At 39.9% G+C, this 21,614-nt stretch overlaps 2 protein-coding genes across 2 annotated transcripts in view; one reads left to right on the forward strand and one right to left on the reverse strand.

Moving 5' to 3' along the window:
• The window catches only part of LOC141791134 (ral guanine nucleotide dissociation stimulator-like), a 63,570-nt gene extending 57,171 nt beyond the window's left edge, over positions 1–6,399 (reverse strand). The window contains exon 1 of the mRNA XM_074671386.1: positions 5,768–6,399. Within this exon, the coding sequence (XP_074527487.1) occupies positions 5,768–5,788 (21 nt within the window). The 5' untranslated portion in view covers positions 5,789–6,399. The remainder of the gene's footprint in view (positions 1–5,767) is intronic.
• A 2,292-nt stretch (positions 6,400–8,691) lies between these two features.
• ptgesl (prostaglandin E synthase 2-like) lies at positions 8,692–14,323 on the forward strand. The gene is made up of 7 exons (XM_074671387.1): positions 8,692–9,166; positions 10,784–10,972; positions 11,073–11,128; positions 11,231–11,383; positions 11,511–11,711; positions 11,921–12,038; positions 13,296–14,323. Exons 1-7 carry the CDS (start codon positions 8,870–8,872, stop codon positions 13,422–13,424), a joined length of 1,143 nt encoding a protein of 380 aa, XP_074527488.1. The 5' UTR covers positions 8,692–8,869; the 3' UTR covers positions 13,425–14,323.
• Positions 14,324–21,614: the final 7,291 nt, after the last annotated feature.

Raw genomic sequence — 21,614 nt, forward strand, 5'->3', positions numbered from 1 at the left:
TGCTTTTCAATTTTTATAAAATAAACTAAATTAAGGAGCATAAATCTCAGCCCATGAATGTAAAAGTTACTCTAAATTTTTGCATTAATTTGAGTAAATTTAGTTTTAAACGTGAGTTTGGTCAAAGGAGAGGCTGAAGACATTTTTTCTTTTTTAATTGAACAGTTTTTGTAGATTAATTAATTCACAGCTCTGTTTTCAAGACAAATATAAACACCAGAGCAAGATTTAAAATCAGCTGATGCTCAATGTTTTAAAGTTTATTCCTGAATTTTTTATTTTATTTCTTATTTTTTAGCATTTTGAGTTTGCGTTCCTGTCGACACAGCAGCAGAAAGCTTCACCTTCCTCTGACCTGAGGTTGGATTTGTTTGTTTAACCACAGAGGAACGAACAGAGGAAGAGATTTCACACCTTCACCTGCGACTGAGACGAGAACAGAAACTACAAACATGACAAACTGAGAAAGAAAGAGACGAGGAGCAAACACACTTCATGTCTGAGTCCAGCAGAGTCTGGGAGGAAAACTGGCCTCCAGTCAGAGAGAGAGAGAGCAGGCCTGCAGATGATTACAGCGTCCACACACACACACACACACACACACACACACACACACACACACAGCGCACAGACACATCTGATCCGGTCACTTGGAAACGTGGAGCGTCGGGGTTTGAAGCAGATTTCAGAGACGAAGAGAAAAGCAGAGAAATCTCTCTGACAGTCAAACACTTTGTAACAAGTCTGAATATTTTCAGCTGCTGCGTTTATCAACACGTCTCCTCAGACCGAGACTCAGGGTCAGGCCTCTCCTCCACACACTCCACACACTCCACACACTCACATTAAACCAACGTTTCAGAGAAAAGAGGAGGAGGAGGAAAAGCCCGGGGACTGAAAAAGCAGAGAAAGCGTCCGATTCTTGTCACATTCCATCAAACAAAGACGTCAGATCTGCTTCAGGAGCGGCGAGCTTTCTCCAACGCCGCGCAGGAAAATGGAGCTGCAGCTTTATCCCCGCTCAGACAACAGAGGGAGAGAAAAAAAACACAGAAAGCAACGTCTCAGAGAGGATAAACATCTCTACCAGCAGCAGGAGCAGCAGGAGGAAACAGGACTCACACACAGAGAGGAGGAGAGAGGAGGAGGTTCACAGTCAGGCCCCGCCATGCGTTCAGAGGCTGCTGTGATTGTGAGCGTTACACAGAGCTGCCAAACTGTGGGGAGCCCCACTTCCTGTGACCTCTGACCCCGATTCACTGTGTTTACTGGACGAGACGAGCCGGGTCTGATCTGACAGCGAGGACACGCGTTGGTTACAGGAGGAAAGTTTGATCCCCTTAGAGAAACTCTTCAGTCTGATCAAACTGTCTGAGCAGCTTTTCATTCAGCAACATCACTCCACGTTTTTAATGATTATAAATAAAGTTTGACAGAGCTACAAAAACCTGTTTACCCGTGTTTTAATTCAGCTGTGTTAATGGGACCACACGAGGCAATAAACAATCAAACAAAGAAATAAAAACAACCAGGATCATGTGACCTGGAAGTTCAGTATATTGATAGTTTTACAGGATTACAAATGTATCATGTGCCTGAACACTGCAACATCTAACACAACTTCAAACAACTAAAAAAATTAAGATATAAAATAGAAAAAAATCAACTTAAAATCAGTCACTATGCTCACAATGGGCCTCATTCACCAACAGGGCGTACGCACAAATTTGTGCTTAAATCGTGCAAACCTTTGGTGATGTACTGTAAACTCTCCCAGTGTCTCCACCTCATCCTCCTTACAATAATGTACTCCATCTTTTTAGATCACGTTAAAGATAAAGACTAAAACAGAGAAATATGGGAAATCACAGGTAAATCCTGAGTGACAAACATTTATTTCCTCTCCCTCTTTTCTTTGAATTAAATGAAATGAGAGAACCAGATATACCCAGTATCAGATGTTAAGGCTGTTTATTGTTTAATTGTAAGATGTGCATCAAACTTCCAGCTGCCGTCAGGTTAACTTTCCATTATGACAAACGGCTTTAATCTGACATCAGATGTGACGGGACAGTTAATATAGATATAAATGTATATGCTGGTTCAGACAGTTACATTAAATAGTGATTACTGTGATTGTTTACTGCATTAAAATATGTCTGACACTCTGGAAACCTGCCTCTGAGGCGTGCGCACATGTGCGCTTGTCACCAAATTTCAGCTGCGGAGGGTGCACGCCGCCCTGCGCCGAGGTTAGACCAGGTTGGAGCTGGCGAGCTTTCAGTCTTGAAAACGGAGTTTGAAGTAATCCAGCAACCACACAGTCTTCTCCGTTACTTTCCTCCATTTCTCTTCACGTTCTGCCAACGTGATCTTCTCTTTCCTCCTCACTCACTCACAGCTACAGTTAGGAGCTTATCCATTAAGTATCTGCGAATCCCCGGAAGATGACAGGAAATGATCCCGCCCACAACTTAACAAAATATGATTGGCTAAGACAGCTGTCATTGTCAAACTGTGTCCACATTGGCTTGAGTTACACAGGCATTGGTTGCAGTTGCTGAAGGCCCTGCCTGCCAGAAGGTGTCGCTGATTTACCCAGATACCATCAAAAGGAAAACTGTGATTGGTCCATTTTCCATTTCGTTTTATTAACCCACTGTTTGCCAGGACACGTTTATAAAAATAATATAAAACTCATTGCTATGATTTCCGTGAGTAAAATAAATAAATAAAAACAAAATAAAACAAAATAAAACAATTATTTAGGAGTACAAAAATTCTTTCAATATTTTTTATTAGGCCTTCACTGAATACCTTGAAGGAAGAATGTATCTGCGTCAAACAGCTGGTTAAAGATACAGAAACTAAAAATAACGTGTTTCAGGCAGATGCTGATAAAAATAGTTTTCTAAAACAGTAAAAAGAGAAAAGAGATTTTTTTTTAAAAAGCAGCGAATCGTGTAAGATACTATGGGGGCACCAGAGGGACAGAATTAAGACTGAAAAAAAGCACAATACCCCCTCTTTAAGGAAGTGTGCCGAGACACAAAAACAAAACTCATTCAAAAAATTCAGTCAAGAGTAATGTGTTTTTATAACGAACAAAATCAAACATCAGCAGTGACAGATTAACACACGCTGTATTATAATCGTCATGTCAGGATGAGTTTCTCTGTCACATGACACCAGACAACACAGGCAAAGACAGCTCTGTCCACAGGGGGCGCCAAAGCTGACACCAACCAAACGTTCCCCACAGGAGCTTTAAGAAAACCCAAACAGAAGGAGTCAGAGTATTACCTGTTGAGCCATGTGTTAGCGCCCTCTAGCTGTAGAAATCAAAGGATGGGATATTTCCCTCACACATCAAGAAGAGTCAAAAAAAAAACTGTTTAAAGGTTTTCATCGTTTCTCCATCGTCACAGCAGAAAATAAAAACCTGAGGAAACGTCTGAGGAGAGAAATGAAGTGATCCAAAAACAGGAACTCCTCCCTCAGTCTGACTGTCACCTCCACACCTTCAGAGCGTATCCCAGCATGCACTTTGGCACCATGCAGACTACACCCTGGACATGTTGATGCTCATCTATCAGAGAGATCACACAAACACTTTCACTGCTTCAGGATCAGAGTGCTCCACCTCACCTGGCCTCCATCTCACCTGATCCACGCCTCCACCTGATCCACACCTCCACCTGACCTACGCCTCCACCTCTGCAGGAGGAGACCAGGCAACAACAACACATCCAAACTCAGCAGATTGATCAACTTCCTGCAGAGTAAACCACGGGTGGAGGTGTCTGGTCTGAAGGGTCTGAACCACAGAGCAGGTGAAATGATGGACAACGAAGCAGCTCCTAAAATGAAGCCAAAACATTCAGAGCTCCCCCTACTGACAGCCTGAAGTTAGCATCTTACTATCTATAATCTTATCTTATTATCTTATCTTATTCACAACTTAAAATTCAGCTCTCATTAGGGAGGTTATGGAAATTAGGTCCAAATCCAGAACCACTTTATCTAGACTGGTCAGATCTAGACTACATCATCCAAGAGTCTAAACATCGCTTCAAACGCAGTCTATGGTTTGTTCAACATTTATACTTTTCTTAAAACCGAAAAACAAACCAAGGGTGATTGCACGGCCTTTTTTCTTTCTAGATAAAAAACACTGGGTCCTGATCCAGAACCATCATCTGGCCTCGTTGATCCAGAAGAGTCTGCAGATTTTATAAAACACATCGTCAGATCAATGACTTCTTTGTTCTATTAGTTTAAAACCCCAAAATGGGCTATTTCAGCACATTCTGGTAAAGAAGTGCGGGTCTAGACCCCAAAAAAGGTCCTGACTATGATCTGGATTAACTTATTCTAGAAAGGCTAAAGTTATCTTTAAAGTATGATTTCAGAACAGTAAAACTGTTGTTTCATTTCTGAAAATCTGTCAATACTGCAACTTTTCTTCTAGAGCACAGAAAACCAGATATTATCTAGACATGTAAACACAGATCAAAATATTCTAGAGAGGATGAAATGTTTCTTAAACAAAGTTTCAGATTCATGAAACGCTGATTGGTGGAAGACGTTAGATAAGACAATCTTTCTTTCCTCTAGACCACATCAGACTGGGTCCTAATCCAGAATCACAAGATCTAGACATGTGAGATCTGGGTCAAATTATCTAAGAGTGATTATGTATGTATTGTATTCCTATAGATGCAAAAAATGAGGTCTTCTCTGCTTTTGTCACCTTCAGACCACATTGAACCACGTCCCAGTCCAGAACCACTAAGCTTCAGTTTATCAGATCTAGATCAAACTATTCCAGAGAGGCTGCAGACTCTATTAAACACAGTTCTAAGTTTATGATTTTTTTTCTAATCAATTTGTGGAAATGAGGAAACTGATGATTTGTTTCCTGTCTTTCTAGACCACATAAAACCAGATCCTTACTACGAGAACCACAACACCTTGACTTATGGCATCTAGATCACATGATTTTAGAGAGGCCAAAGACTCTTTAAAATACATTTGGAGGATTCAGTGACCTTTATCATATTTGTCAAAATGAGAAAACACCATTTTACTGTATTTTGTTTTTTCATCTGGACCACATAAGACCAAGTCCTCATCCAGAGCATCAAGATCTAGACTTGTAAGATCTAAATCAAGTAACCACTGAGGGGATCAAGCTTCCTAAAAATATTGCTTTAGATTCAGGAATTTTTATTGTTTTTGTGAAGATGCCGAACCGTGGGATCCACTGCTTTTTGTTTCCAGACTACATCAGACTGGATCCTGACCCGATCCAGAACCACAACACCCCACCTTTCCAGATTTTACCTACACTGATCTGAAACTGTGTTTAAAGGAGTCTGCAGGCCTTACAGGGTCAGTGAGGCTGGTGTGAGAAACCTGGTGTTGAAGGTTTTGGATGAAGATGTGGTTCTTGTGGTTTAGATTTGTAAAAATGGTGAAACTAGTGGTTCTGGATCTGGATCCTGATCCCTGACCTTCCCTGTCACAGCCAGAGGGAGAGAGCATCACTTTAAACACAGGCAGACAGGGAGAGAGAGAGGGCTGGGTGAAGGTTATAATCTGATTGTCTCAGGTATCAATCACCTGGATACAAACAGACCCAGCCCAGCACGGACCAGAACCACAGGCCCCATCAGAGCCTCATCAGAGCCTCATCAGAGCCTCGTATGCAGATGAGCCCAGGTGTGTGTCTGAAGATGAACCCGCTGCACCTGAAGCTTCTCACCTGTTTTTCCAGCATGATCATTCTCTCAGTATCATGACCTTCACGGAGTGTGTGTCCATGCGGGGTCGGGTTAGCACACACACTCCTCCGCTGCCAGCATCCTCCTCCTCCTCCTCTTCAGGGAGGAAGATGAAAAAGATCCAAGGTTAGCCCAGCGAGCAGCGTCAGCGCAGGGAGGCTAGCAGACGGAGCTCTGTGCCCGGTGCTCCGGCTCCAGCATGTCCCCACATCCACAGAAAACCAGGAACGGGTGTTACCGGAGGGGCAGAGCGGCTCCGCGGGCAGCGAGCGGACGACGAGGCGCAGAAAAACAACCAGCGGACAGCGAGCTGCCGTTAGCCTGCTAGCGTTAGCCTGCTAAATCCAGCGATGATCAAAATTTTATTTGTCCGCTCCTGGCTCCATCCATCGCCGCCTCACCGCCTCCAAGTCACGCTCGGAAAAACAAAGCGTTCAGGTTTTCTCCAGGTCCGAGATCCTCGACGCTGCTCGACGTCCACATCCCCGGTGAGGAGTGGTCAGCCCCGGGAGGAGAGGTTCCGACTCCGTCCCCTCTAACACTGATGCTTAAATGGATGCTGCTGGCTGAGAGGGAATCTCCGCTTTCACCAAGACGCTGCTGCCGCTGCCGCGACTGCCGCTGCCGCTACCGCAGCTGCGGTAAGAGGAGCAGAAGCGTCTCAGAACAACGACGCTCCTGAACGCATCACACGTAGAGCGGCGCAGAGGCGGAACAGACGCTCCTGAACACAACACGGTTTAATATTTACACGGAAAACGCCCTGATTACCCCATCACATGTTTTTATTTTCTTCTTTTGTTGATTTTTAATTTGGTTAGAAACTTTTTCAGCGTTAAAATCCCCCTAAACACAACAGATTAGCTGGAGCCCCAGCTCGCCTGAAACGCCCCTCCCTGAATGGGCGTTTAAATACAGATAAATCAACAAGACATCAGACACAGCCATACACACAGAAGAGGGAAAAAAGGGGAAAAGCAATACACAACAATAAATAAAAAATAATAAATAAAAATACAAAAATAAATAATATGAAAAATAACAAATATATAATGTGAAAAAAATGAATAATTGGAAAAATAAAATAATAAGGTGAGAAATAACAAATAAATAATATGAAAAATAACAAATAAATAATGTGAAAAATAACAAATAAGTAATATGAAAAATTACAAATAAATAATATGAAAAATAACAAATAAATAATTTGAAAAATAACAAATAAGGAACATGAAAAATAACAAATAAGTAATATAAAAATAACAAATAAATAATGTGAAAAATAAAAAATGAATAATTAGAAAAATAAAATGAATAATGCGAAAAATAACAAATGAATTATTAGAAAAACAAAAAAATAATATGAAAAATAAAAAATAAATAATATGAAAAATAACAAATAAATAATTTGAAAGATAACAAATGAATAAAATTTATAATATGAAAAATAACAAAAAAATAAATACATTCTAAAATAAAATGAATAAAAAAAATAAAATGGAAAGAAAATGTATGAAATATAACCCTAACTGCGCGGTAAAGGGACTCAATAATGAATTTTGCATAAAATAATCTAAAACTGAATAAAGTTACAAATAAAATGTGTATTAATGTACTTAAGTGTTGTAAAAGCTAGGTCTGTTACAATCTAAAGCAGTAAATAAATACAATGCATCACTATTTATAAAATTCTACCCCCACAGATAAGCATATATAATTTAAAAAATACATATAAATTAATTATATTTCACATCTTATCTTAACAGACTAAATCCTGTTTCATAAAAGTTATTATAAGAGGACAATGTTATTGTTTTTGACATGGACACGGCGCTCTTTAATCCCCATAAGTCTTGCCTTAAGGTCAACACCAACTTTATTCAGATAATTTCTTATTTACTTTTCTCAACAGTTAAAAATATTTGTTCATTAATATTGCATTAGAACAAGATTAAATTTATTATATTAGAATTTATTTTCTTAGAGAGTCTTTGTGATGACAACAAAGTACACACAAAGAGCATGAATGGAAAAATAAACAGTAAAATAAAGGTAGCATCTTTTTTTCTCCCAGACTGCAGAAGAGGTACGGAGAGGGAGAAACACATTTCTCACACAGACAGGAGCGCTGTATACTCTGTGTGAGTATAAAGCACGAGGTCATGGATAAAGGTCAAACAGGTCGATGCTCAGGAGCCGGAGCAGAAACACACCAGCAGGAGGAGGAAACTGAGATATGTGGAGAGGCTGACAAGAAAATATATAGCTTTGATAATGTTTCCGGGAAAAATTTGTTGATTTAATAACTTCGAAATAATAAGTTATAATAAAAAGAAAATTAGACCCCAATCGAGTAAAATAGCTTGTCAGACTGAAACCATTTTTTGAACCAGACAGTGAACAGGTTTGTGTTTTTTTTTGGTAAGATCAGCTTATTGAATGGTTGTGTATGTGGTTTCTGCTCTTTCTGCAGACAGCCTCTAGTGGACACTTGGAGTACTACAGTGTGTAAATCATCTGCATAGTTTATCAGTTTTCTGGAGCAGAAGCTGCTTATTGCCCTGAACAGGATGAGTGGTAAAGATAGTGAGAGGTTTAAACTACTGTGAGCAACTTTCAAGTGCTGTCAATTTTGGCGCCCCCTGCTGATGAGGCAGGATAATTCATGTCTTTGTTGATACACATGACAAAAATCATTATTCTCTTTTTAAATGTCTATTATGGGACTGATGATGAATGTTTGGTGGTAAAAAGGTGATTTTATGTGTTCTGTAATTCTTTTTTTTTTTTTTTTATCCAACACCTTCCCCGTTCAGTGTTTACAGGCATTAAAATAAGTGTTGGAGTAACTGTTCGTGTCCCTGTCAGTCTGGTTTTCTCACACATGCTTTAAAAATGTAAAGTTAATATTTAGGAGGTCTAAACATGAGCTCACTGAGTCCCAGGTCCCTGTTCCCACCTCACTGTGAGGGTTTACAGAGCCCTGAGGTCAGAGCACACATCCTGACAGTCAGCGCTCAGGGACACAGAACCCTCCTTCCTCCTCCTTCCCGGTGCATTCTGGGTATTTATGTAAAGCCAGCATGGCGGCCTCCTATTCCAGAGCCCTGTGTAAGGTCGGCTGCAGGATTCTGGACTCTCCAGCCGTCCACCGGACCGGTACCGTGTCCTATCTGCTGGGGAATGCGGGCGCATGTGGGTCCAGGAGGGCTTACGGAACCGGCGGGGCCGGGTTCCGGTCCAAACTGCTCTCCTCAGTGCGGGGAACCGGACGGGGAGGCAGGGTGCTGGGCTGCGCCTTCCTGCTCGGTGGAGGTCTGGGTCTGTACCAGACTGTGAGGTTCAGGGTCCAGCAGCACCTGGCCGAGGAGCAGAGCAAGGTGAGTCCGCTCAGAGGGCTCCGTGGGCCGGGCACAGAGGCAGGAAGGTGCGCGGTGTCCCGGTGAGACGGAACCAAGTTACCTAACAGGGTCACCTGAACGCACCACGACTAGCGCTCACAGACTTTTATTTTCCTTATTATTATTACTATTTTTGTTATTATTATTATTTATTATTATTATTATTATTTAGTTTTATTATTTGGTTTTATTTTTATTATTATTATTATTATTGTTATTATTATTATTATTGTTATTATTATTATTATTATTACTATTTTTGTTATTATTATTATTATTATTATTATTATTATTATTATTATTATTTAGTTTTAGTTTTATTATTTGGTTTAATTTTTATTATTATTATTATCATTGTTATTATTATTATTATTATTACTATTTTTATTATTATTTAGTATTATTCTTCTCAATATTATTTAGTTTTTATTAATATTATTATCTATGAGAATATGAAGCTTGATCTGATGCTGCAGCTCGTTTCAAACAGTCAGAGTTGTGTTTAAACAGTCTGGATCAGGGACTGGTTTCTACCGGACTAAGGACTCTGTCTCTCTCTGGGGGTGTGTGTCTTTCTTTCTCTTTATCTTTCTCTCTCCTTGTGTCTGTGTCTCTCTGTCTCTGTATTTATCTCTCTCTTCCTCTCCTTGTCTTTTTCTCTCCTCTCTCTGCTTCTCTCAGTTCATTTTTCTGGCTCTCATCTCTCTGTTTTTCTCTCTTTCACTCTCTATGTGCATCTGTGTCTCTTTCTTTTGTTCAGTATCAGATTTGTATGAGTAACCTTGTTTACACCAAGTGACATTAATCAGTTTCAGCAGCTGACCACATCTTTAACCCAATCATTCCTTTCTAATGTTACTTTAATATCACAGTCGTTTAAGAGACAAACTTTGTGTTTTTAATTGTTCCTTGATTTTATTTAACCTTCTTCTTCTTTTTCTTTTTTTAATGCTGCTGTCAGTGTCAAAGCACTTTGTAAACACATGTTTTTAAAAGTGCTATATAAATAAAGTTTATTATTATTATTATATTATTTAAGTTAAGTGTTTGAATGAAAAAAATGGATCTGACTTTCATTATTTCAAACACAATCAAAGAGAAAAGTTATTTTTCAGTCTAATAGTGAACTGTGCAGAAAATCACAAATATCATCATATCGTGGGGTTCCTGCCAATACTCACGCCTGGTTTAACAACAGGGAGAAAATAATAACAAACAACAACAACAACAGTAATAATAAAGTAAAGTAAAGTAAACAAAATGTAACTGAAAAAGCAGCAGCAGTGGCAACTTAAAGACCTCAAGTTATTACAACTTTCTCATCCTTCAAAAACTCAGAAAAAGTTTTTTCAAACTTTAACAAACTGTTTTCTTTTCCCTCCAACAACCTGTGTAAGTCAGTCTCCTTCAGCCAAAGCTTTGCAGAAAGAAACTTTGTTTTTCCAGAAAACAGAAATCAGTCTTCTTGATTAAAAAGGCTTAAATTAATCAACAATACTGATTTTTTAAAACTGACAGCAACATTTTTTGGATGTGAACATAAAGTAAAAATGTTTAGGTTGTAGGGTAACGTTTTACCCACCATCACTCTCCCAGGTCCAGGCTGGAGGTCTGAAGCTGACCCTGTACCAGTATAAGACCTGTCCCTTCTGCAGCAAAGTGCGAGCCTTTTTGGACTACCACGGGCTGCCGTACGAGATCGTGGAGGTGAACCCGGTGATGAGGCAGGAGATCAAGTGGTCCGCGTACAGAAAGGTTCCCATCCTGATGGTGGACGGAGACGTGGTGAGACCGCCAGATCTGGACTTCATCACACCGTTTCACATCTTTTTGGGTTTTCCAGAAGTTTCTTTTTTTACATCGTCTTCTTTTTTCTGTGTTTCAGCAACTGAACGACTCCTCGGTCATCATCAGCTCCTTAAAGACGTATTTAATCAGCAAGTAAGTTCAGAAATTACTTCTCTTAATGAGGGATGATTGGACTCTGTGTTCAGAGGATTTTTGTTGCACTGCCCCTTTAACGTGACTGTTTTTGTCCGTCAGGGAGAAAAGTGTGTCTCAGATCCTGAGCTGCTACCCGGAGGTCAAATCTAAGAACGACAGCGGGAAGGAGGTGACCGAGTACTTCAACAAGTACTGGGTGATGCTGAGCGAGGCCGAGACCGCCGTGCTGTACCCCGAGAAGGGGATGCAGAAGTGAGTCCAGATCTGCAGCTCGGGGACGACCCCCTTCAGCCCCCGAGTTTATAAAAATGACCCCCTGAGTGTGTCTTTATAAAAACGACCTCTGTTTCTGTCTCTGTGATTCTCTGCTCGCCCTCAGGGAGGAGATGAAGTGGCGTCAGTGGGCCGACGATTGGCTCGTCCACCTCATCTCTCCCAACGTGTACCGGACCACCGGAGAGGCCCTGGCCTCCTTCGACTACATCGTCCGGGAGGGAAAGTTCGGCACCTACGAAGGTTTCTTCGCCAAATACGTCGGCGCCGCAGCGATGTTCATCATCTCTAAACGGCTGAAGAATCGGTGAGTTACACGTCTGGCTCCTTCTTCTTCTTCTCCTTCTTAGTCTTCTGCTCTTTCGACTTCTTTTTCCTCAACTTCTTCTTCTTCTTCTGCATCTCCGCTTCTTCTTCGACTTCTTCTTCTTCTTTTTCTTCTTCTCCTTCTTCTTCTTCTTCTTCTTCTTCTTCTTCTTCTCCTCCTCATCGTCTCTGATTTCTCCTCGCACTCAGACACAACCTGCAGGACGACGTCAGACAGGATCTGTACAAAGCCGTCAACGACTGGGTGGCCGCCATCGGTAAGAAGAGGAAGTTCATGGGCGGAGACAAACCCAACCTGGCCGACCTGGTGAGGCCGCACGCCGACACCTCGAACAGCTAAAAACATCTTTACTGTCAGTTTCAGCTCAGAGTGAAATCACGGTTTTACCTGAAGCTGCTGAGAGCAAAGGAAAGTAATCAGAGTATTTTAATTCAAAGTATTGAAACTTGATAACTTTGAATTACTTTTGGATTACTCCAGAACAAACTAGCTGATAAACTGGTGTACTTTTTGTACTCGGTAGTCAGAGTTACGAGTTTCTGAGTGGGAAATTTGAACTGGAGCGCCCCCCTGAGGTCAGAAGTTCTTATTGGAAATCAAAGATGGCCGCTCCAGGTGTAAACACTCATTAAACTCCTGTTTTATTTAATTTATTTTAGAATTACTGACGAGTGTTTGTCTCAGTTAATCAGTCAAATACATATTATCAGTATTATTTGATGTTTATAAATAGAAATATTTATAAAATGTGTTTTTCCAACTTAGAAACTGGAACGCTTTGAACTCAGAGCTGGCGTCATTCCCACTTCTCAGTTTAAATTTAAATTAAACTCACCAAGAGACAAAAGTAACTAATTAAGCTGTTATGTAGCAGGTGTGCACCTGATTGGTTGATTTTCCTTTTGAGTTTAAACAAAAAGACCATCACTAAAAACTAGGAACTTAACGCACTTCAACATTTTTGTTTGATTCCATTTTTACTTTGCACAAGTTTGTTAAATTGTTTCCCTAAATACAAAAAACAAGATAAAAAAATGTTGTTAAAGAATCTGCAAAATAATCTGGTTGAAAAATTGATAAAATGGAAAATAATTTTAAAATTTTATAAAATCATAATCTTGCAAAAATAAAATAGTGATATGAACTTTTTGACTTATCGCCCACCTCACAGTTCCTCTGATGACACTAAAATTTGAAACTGACTGAAATTTCCACCCCATAAAAACATTTTTCCCATTGAACTGTTTGTTTTTATGTTTGCTGTGTGTCTCTCTGCTCTGCTCTCCGTCACAAACACGACACTGTTAACTCTCCTCATTCACAGATCGACAGATACAGACGTGTGTGAGCTCCTTACAGCCTCTCAGAGACACAGGCCACATGGCACCTGTCGCTCTCTGGGTGTTGATATCTTCCTGTTGCTAACCGCTACATGCTAATATTCCTGTAACGTGGATAAACTTCTACATAATAAAAGCTGTAGAAAACAAAGTGCAGGTTATTTTTTATCCTTTTATCTTCCTATGGAGCGTTTAAAGGCTGAACTTGTGCTCCACCCTCCAGGCGGTGTTCGGCGTCCTCAGGGTGATGGAGGGCCTGCAGGCGTTTGACGACATGATGGCGAACACCAAAGTCAAATTCTGGTACCGACGCATGGAGAAAGCTACGATGAACAAGGAGGGAAAGAACTGAAGCTGGACTGAGACGAAGAAACTCCTCCAGCCTCACAAAGACTGAGCGGGATCAGGACCGGAGGGAGGGATCAGGACCGGCTCCGGGGGCCCAGAAACCCTTCAGACCATCGGTCCTCTTTGATTTCCTGCAGAGGTAGAGATCAGACTCATGATGCTACTGTAACAAACTTTAATTTAAACATTAACGACCAAACTGCTCTGGGAGGATTCAATGCAACGTGACCTGTCATTCTTACTGACCTCTAGTGGTGAATGTTGGAACTACAGCGTCGTTACCTCTACAGTAAAACCTCAGTACGGTTAAAATAAACCAGATTATCCCTCCTGCTCTTTGAAAATAAGTAAAACTGTTCCCTAACGTCCCTTTAACGATCAGACAGCTGGTTGATGGTTTCCACGCTGCACGTTTCCTGTTTTCAGCTTTGAAAGGTTTAAAGATGAGTCACACACGGCACGGTATCCTCAGACAAACGTTGGTTATTTCAGGGTTTAACTTTTCCTTTTTCTTCTTTTAGTGTCCATAAAAGTTTCAGCTCCAGACTTTAACAAACACACGGTTCATTATTCAGCTTTTTTAACTCATGGTTTATTTTCTGTCACAGATGATTCAGATTTTGAAGCTTTGTCTGGAAAATCTCTTCCCCTTCTCTTCAGTTCAGTATTTTCCCTGTTCACGTTGTTCCAGGTAGTTTAATTTATTCAGGATCAGTCCGGCTCTGTGGCTGATGTTCCCTTTAAAGGAGGAAATTAACTAAAAATTATTAAAATGAAAATGAAAGTAAAACATTCAGACAGATCCAGCTGAATGTTCGTCTGTTGCAAACTGTAGATCTGATTTCTGATTTCAGCGTATTCAAACCAACCTGATGTGCATAGCTGTAAAAAGATTAAATAAAAATATAAAAGTGAAGTTGTGTGTTTTTATTTACACTTTATCACGACTTAAATAAAAAAAGGATTCTTAGCTGTTTCTCAGTTTTATCTCAGAATTTTGGCCTTTTTTCCACCGACAGAATCAAGGAAAAAGAAATGTGTAGAAAAGTTTCCCAGTCTGGATGTGGTGATAGTGTGGCAGTACCAGATAGTGCCACCAGATGGTGCAATATTCCTGTTTTGGTTTGTATGACATGCTCCACATCCAGTAAAGGACTCTCATCGGCAGTGGCGTAGGAGCAGAAAGAAAAATAACATTTTTTCGCCTAAAGAAAGGAGTTTTTCATGTTTTCACCAGCCAATGGGGGGGGATGAGTGTAGTTTGATTTTGATTTGATTTTTATTTTGGTCAATTTGACAATAGAAAAATAAATACAGAAGGAAGAAAAATACAAAAGCAAAGCAAACAAAAAAAAAAGGCATTGAAACAGGGACTGACTGAAAAGGTAAAAGAGGTAAAAAAAAAAGTTTAAAAAATTATATATATATATATATATATATATATATATGTATATATATATATATATATATACTCTCTCTGTCTCGTTTGTACAGAGAACCAATTTAATACCTTCAATATGAGTGCCTAAACAGATTTGTTTAGTTTACATCTATATACACATACATACATCTATATAAGTGAATATACATATTTGTTTATAAATATATAAAACTAGACTAATGCCTATATATGTACACAAGAACAATGTAGTACATTCAGTGTGAGCTGCACATACTTCATACATACCTAAATATATCATTTTTGATTGCATCTATGTACAAATATATACATCTATACAAGCGTATATATGAATATTTATATAAGTATTTATATATATATATTTATATATGTGTGTGTATATATATATATATATATAAAATTATATATATATATATATATATATATATATATATATATATATATATATATATATATATATATATATATATCACCTAAGAAGAGGTGAAAACGTAGTCCTGATCCACCTCTTTTTAACACTAAAAGAGATAAAGACTTGTTTGTGTCATAAAAACCAAGTCAAACCTGAATGTGCTCTTTGAAAGACAAGTTTTCATCAATAAAAAACAGATACCTAAAAGAAGAAACCAGCTCCATGTCTTGACCGTCGGTGTTGACAGTTTTCTTAGACAGTAAAGTACCATGATACTCCAGGTAAGATGTTCATCAAACATGTTCAGAAACAACGATCAGCAGATTTCACTGTTCAGATGATGAATCGAACAAGTGTTGAGAGTTTTTACTCAGAATCTCCCAAATCTGACGATCCATGATCAGAATATCTGGTCCTGAAAAGCCTCTGAGAGGATATGACGTGACTGAGTTTTATACTTCATCTGTTTGTTAAAACCTCTGTTTCATTTGAACTCTTTATTATTTCTGGGAAACAGCAGAGTGTGAGGAGTTTTCTGTTTGTGAAAAAGAAAGTTCTGCCTGTTTGATGAAAGAAATCAATCAGCTGTGAGAATCTGATTTAAAGATGACAGTTTGTTTCATTTTAAACTGAAGGAGTCTGATTTCTTCAGTGAGTTAATGATAAAACAGTTTATGATGAACCAGACTTCGGTCAGCAGTTTAACGGTAAAACTCTCCTCAGGTCAGGTATCACTGAAGTCTGTGAGGCAGTAAAATATTCATAAAGCTTTTCTGAGGATCAGTTTCATTTTTAGTCCCTCAGGGAGAATAAAGGAGAGACAGGGATCCAGGTTTCTTTGTGCAGGTCACTCAGTCAGGTTCAGGTTTTCTGGAGCCAGTTCTTCACCAGGAGCTACGTACGGTTTGGCTCGTGGTCAGAGGTGATTGCTCTAAGACTGAAGAAGAAGCTCAGCCCCCCCTAAAATGTCCCTAAAAAGTGTTGATATGTTCTGCTGTGTGAACATGTCTTTGATAAAATCTGAGCTAGAATTCCTTCATCTTTAGTTCAGAATCAGCTCCTATCACAGGTAACTGGCTCCACCTCCTTCTCATTCATCCCCGCAGCGTCTCAGCGCTTTAACACAGTCGGACGCTGAGCGTCTTCTGACTTCAGCGGGGAAGAGTAGAGTGGGTTATTCCACCGTGGAAACTGGACGGTCATTGGATAAACGCTGGGCTTTGTCCCGCCCATCGGACGCTCAGCGTCTCTGGGGGTCTATGAGGCAGTGGGCTGGCCTGGACGCTGGGCTTCTGCATGATGATTGGATGATCTGTCTGAGGCTGAATCCCTTTTTGATTGACAGTGAAATGATCCAGTCAGAGATCTTGAAGTATAACCCTCCACCAGAGCATCTTCTCAGTTTTACAGTCAGTTGTTCTGGACTGATCCAGAGGATTTATTGATCCTCAGTGAGTTTGCCTTTCTTAAAAACTACGAGGGTAGAGAGAAAACTGGTAAAATCCCTGAAAAAACACCTGGTTGGTACGACAGGGTCACAGATCATTGTCTTGGAAAGGAACGGAGGGAAGAATTTAAGTTTAAATAAATAAACAAATTTATGATGTCGGCCAGAAAGAGATGAGCTTCCCCTCCTCGACTTACCAGCAGCTGCCACTGCTCGGTGTCATGTTGGAAGACAAAACCTCGGCTCAGACCCAGACCCAGACCCAGACTCAGACCCAGACCCAGACCCAGACTCAGACCCAGACCCAGACCCAGACTCAGACCCAGACTCCGACCCAGGTCCCTAGCATCCTTCAGTCTCATGGCTTGAAGGTAGACTTTTTCTTGGCATCCATTTCTGGGACATCAGGGCTCTAGTGACTGTCATGACTTCAACCACAAACTCAGGACAGAGTTTGATTCAGTTGCTCCTTTAAAAACTGATAAAATAAAACCAGAAAAGACTGCGCCGTGGAAAAATAACAACACTCTTACACTGAAGAGAGAAGTTGGAGAAAACAAGAAAAAATGTGCCACAGATAACTCAAGTGCATGCTCAAAAACTTTATCATTAAAGCAGGAAATATTTCATGTTCATCACCATTTAGCCATGCCCTCAGCAGGCTCCTTAGCTCTGGGTTTAGAGCTGACGGAGATGTTGATAATTAACTCAGATCAAATAATGAGCCCCACCCATCAGACAGAAGAAGGTCGTCCCAGGTAACTCAGGCTTCAGTGCAGATCATCGATGTACTGGGAGGCAAAGACGATCTCACCTGGTGAGTAAACACAACTAAAATATTATTTAAAATACAGACAGAGAACTATGAAACAACAGGAAAGACCACTGTTTGTGACTGATGAATAAAACTCATAGTTGCTGTATGTGTGTGCTGATAGTTCAGGACAGTGTGGAGAGAAGTTTGACTCCACCATGGCAGGTCGGTACGGTGCACTCCAATCAGACTCCTCAGGTGAGAAAGTATTAAAGTTTTAAAAGATAGTTTTCAGGTTTGGTCAGAAAATCAAGCTTGATGTTAAAATATTTGTCTCTGTGTCTCATGTTCACCTTGAATATAAATATATTGATGTCTTCTAAGATTCAGAACCACAGATAAAAGTGAAGTTTATGATCAGTCTAAAGTTCAGGACAAAGTCAAACAAGGCAGTAAAATTCACAACTGATATGTAAGAATAACCACCATCGGTGAAACATTAACTTTATATCATCCTAAATTTAAGTACTGTGAATGAGAAGAAATGTAACACAGGACAGATCTCTACAGATAAGACCAGTAGAGAAAAGATTATAGATTTCTCCAGATTCTGGTTTTATGTTCTGTAGACGAGGAAATCTACTCATTCTTTCTCATTTTACTCTGAGGAACGTTATCAGAAATATTTTATGAAAGAAAAGCTGTTCTTTCCTCTGTTACAGATGAAGAGTTCTCAGCAGGACCTGGGAGGTTACGTCGCAGCCTCAGATTACCACCTGAAAGTGAGTAAATATGAAGACTGAACCTTCCAGGGGCCTGTTGCACCTAAGTAGGGTAAAGGATTAAGCTGGGATTCCTTGGTTATCCTGGATCAATTAATCCATGATCTGGTTGCACAAAAGTTGGATCAGGAGAAGTGGGATATGTTTTGATATATGTTACCATGGAGATTTATTCTTTAGCTCTAGCCTGCTCCAGACCAGGCTAGGTTCCAGGATTTATTTAATGTCATCCCTTTTCTCAGCCAGCAGTCCCCACAGACTGAAACTTATATTTATTCCACTGCCCACCACACATTGTTATCACAATCAAGAAAACACATTATTATTATTTAACCACTTGTGATCATTAATTGGAACCATCTTAGATGGAATTGTGGCTTTACAATCATTACATAACAGTCATCCAGACTAATTATCAAATCCACATGTCCCACAAGTAAAAACAGAAATCACAAGAAACATGTTTTTCTTTTTGAATAAGGATAAATCAGATCAAGTAAACCATCATCGGCTTCAAAAATCGAAGTCAAACAGTGGTCAACAAGATAGGAAGTGTAACTTCAAAGCACATTATTAAACACAATAATGCACAACAACTGCACATCCACAAAGGTCTGTAAATAATTTACCCTGCATGTCTGCACTATGAAATAAATAAAGGGGAAATCCATAAACAAATAAACTGACAAATTAATGGTTGCAGTAGCCTCTCTACAGGCCTGTATAAACCACAAACAAATGAATAAGCCAAATTAATTAACAATTAAACACATATTTGCCATTGCAGACCATATTTAACTTAAATTCACAGCATGCCCCAACTCTAATTATTCGGGGCATACTGGTCCCTGTCCAGCCGGCCACTGTCGTCATCGGGGAAAATTGCAGAATTGTCCCAGTCTATGTGGGCTGGTTTTCTGGGGGCTCTCTCCTTCCTCAGGCTGGCCACATTGTGGAGGACAGCCAGGCCACGATGATGTCACGATGATGGTGTGACGATAGATTTGCCTAAGTAACACAAAGAGGGTCACATGATTGTAGTCTTAGATCATTTTTAAATTCCTCAGGATGTTTAATCTGTATCCTGGTAATAATTTAATGAGAGATCACATGGATATAATTTTTTCTAAGTAACAGTGGTGCAGCTGGAAAGTGCACTTGGTCATTAATCGGGAAATTGCAGGATCAAGTCCGTCTTTGGGGGACATCTGGCTTTATGCTCCTGTATTGCTCAAGTACTGCAAATGTTTTCTCCAAAGAAGAAATTAGGAGCCATTAAAAAGTACTGATTTAGATGAACAACTTATCTACATATAGTCTCAAGCATAACTCACTCTAAGTATTCAGTCCGACATGTTTCTCCTTATGAATTTTAGGAGAAACATTTTTGACAAAGTAGAAACTGAAATGAGACAAAGATGAAAATCTCAAAAGTATTTCCCGCACTATATAAGAGCAAGGTTTAAATGGTGAAATCTTCACAATTTGTCTGCTGCTTCAGCGGAGTGGTTAATGAGCAGTACGTTATACATCTCTATTCCATCACTGCTAGTTCAAAACCAGCCTACCTGCAAAGTATTGCACATTGTCAGAAATTGTTCCACTGCTTTCATCTCTCTGTCACTTCAGGCACAAAAGTCCAATGGCTATTATACATGTGTATCTCTCTCTCTCTCTCTCTCTCTCTCTCTCTCTCTCTCTATATATATATATATATATATATATATATATATAGTTATTCTGGGAAGTGATTGTTGTGTAATCTATCGGTACACAGCCCTCGAGCACACTTGCACAGCCGTCATAAAGCCTAATCAAACAGCATATGCATAAAGAGCCTGAGGCAATTTCACGTGCATCTGAAGTAATAAATGCTCGGAAGCGGAGTATAGAGTGTGTAGGCTACTACTTACGCATTCAGGCGGTCAGCAATGCTTTGCCCGGTGTTACCTTCTCATACGCCTCCATGAGGATTTCCTGCTCCGATGGGGATTAAAAAGCCGCTCTCGTTGTCATGGTGAATTAGTGATTCTGTGATCGATCGCGGGGTCTTTTTAAAGTATCGCGTGTTTGCACAGATCCAGGATTGGTTTCACCTAGCTTGAGGAATCCATGTGCTCTCATCCTCCCTTGGTCTTTTGTGCAACCAAATAAGTCTGAACCCCCTTGTTTTGGATTCGATGAGCCAGGCTTAATCATTAAGCCCGGATATCTGAATCCCATTTTCATGCATCAGGCCCCTGATGTTTTTCAAATAAAAACAGAGCAGTTAGTGAAAATCAAAAGTAAAGTAAATGTGTACCATGTGTTGTCTTAAGTTTATAATTACTGTTGGTTTGTTAATTTTGTTGGTCTGCTTTGGATTAACATGACGAGTGAATATTCAGCCTCCTTAATAATAATAATAATAAATATAGCTGCATGCAGCAATGACGGGCCCTCGCCCCGCGGAAAATGGTCCGTATTGGGGTAATTCCCAAGCAGCCTAAGTGCAGCAAAATGTGCCTCAAGCAAGAGCTCTGTGTATGGATGAGGTTGTTCCCCCGCAAGCAAGCATACATAGTACATTGAAAGCATAGTTGATATGATTAGTGTACCATAGGGGGAGCAGCATTATCACTGTAATTCATGTCAACAGCAGTCAGGAGTGGGAGTGACTTCATGTGTGTAAAATTTGGAGCAAACGTTAAAATGAATGTAATAATATGATCAAGCATTTCCAGTGGGTGGCGCTATTGCAGTAGCAGAGATTTGAGGTTATGGAAGAGTTGGGGGATGGACTTTCATGGTGTGTGTGAAGTTTGGAAGAAATTAGACCTTAAATGACTGAGTTAGTACTACTTCCTGCTGTGTTTTGACATTAGCGAGGTGAAGCTAGTGCCATAGACACACCCTTGACCTTGAGGACATGAGCTGATTTGTAATGCTTTATGAAGGCGTGACAGAGATTTGCAAGTTAAATGAAAAAGAAAATGGCAAAAAATGAAGAGGCTATAAATCAGAGAGTAAAAGACATTACTTCCTGTTAACAGTAAGGGGCGCTGTAGTGTTAGATGAAAAGAAGTTTATGGATGTGTTGGAGATGGGAGAGTTAACGTGTGTGCATTTTGGGCCTGATCCAACATTGTACAAGAGAGCTATTAAGATTTTCATGAAGTAGCAAAATGGTGAACTTTGGCGGCCATTTGTGGCCAAGCCATACAAGATGATAAGAATTGTATTGTAAGTGTTCATCTTCAATGTGTGTAGTTTCCACAAGGCAAGTTTGGAGTTCATCTTAGTCCAAACCTGGGAGTAGTTCATTGAAATACATAGCCTATAAACGTAATTTTGGTAATTTCAGGCCATTGCCATCAGGAGGCGTTGTAATTTCTGGGAG

Source organism: Halichoeres trimaculatus, unplaced genomic scaffold (assembly GCF_033239565.1).
Source record: "Halichoeres trimaculatus isolate MK-OKI-2021-1 unplaced genomic scaffold, fHalTri1.1 fHalTri1_scaffold_5, whole genome shotgun sequence".
NCBI classification, from domain to species: Eukaryota; Metazoa; Chordata; class Actinopteri; order Labriformes; family Labridae; genus Halichoeres; species Halichoeres trimaculatus.

Excerpts from the sequence above, each read along its gene's own strand:
- ptgesl (XM_074671387.1), top strand. The coding sequence starts at position 8,870 with ATGGCGGCCTCCTATTCCAGAGCCCTGTGTAAGGTCGGCTGCAGGATT. Across the intron at positions 10,973-11,072 it reads TGATGGTGGACGGAGACGTG|CAACTGAACGACTCCTCGGT; the intron begins GTGAGACCGCCA and ends TCTGTGTTTCAG. Across the intron at positions 11,384-11,510 it reads CCCGAGAAGGGGATGCAGAA|GGAGGAGATGAAGTGGCGTC; the intron begins GTGAGTCCAGAT and ends GCTCGCCCTCAG.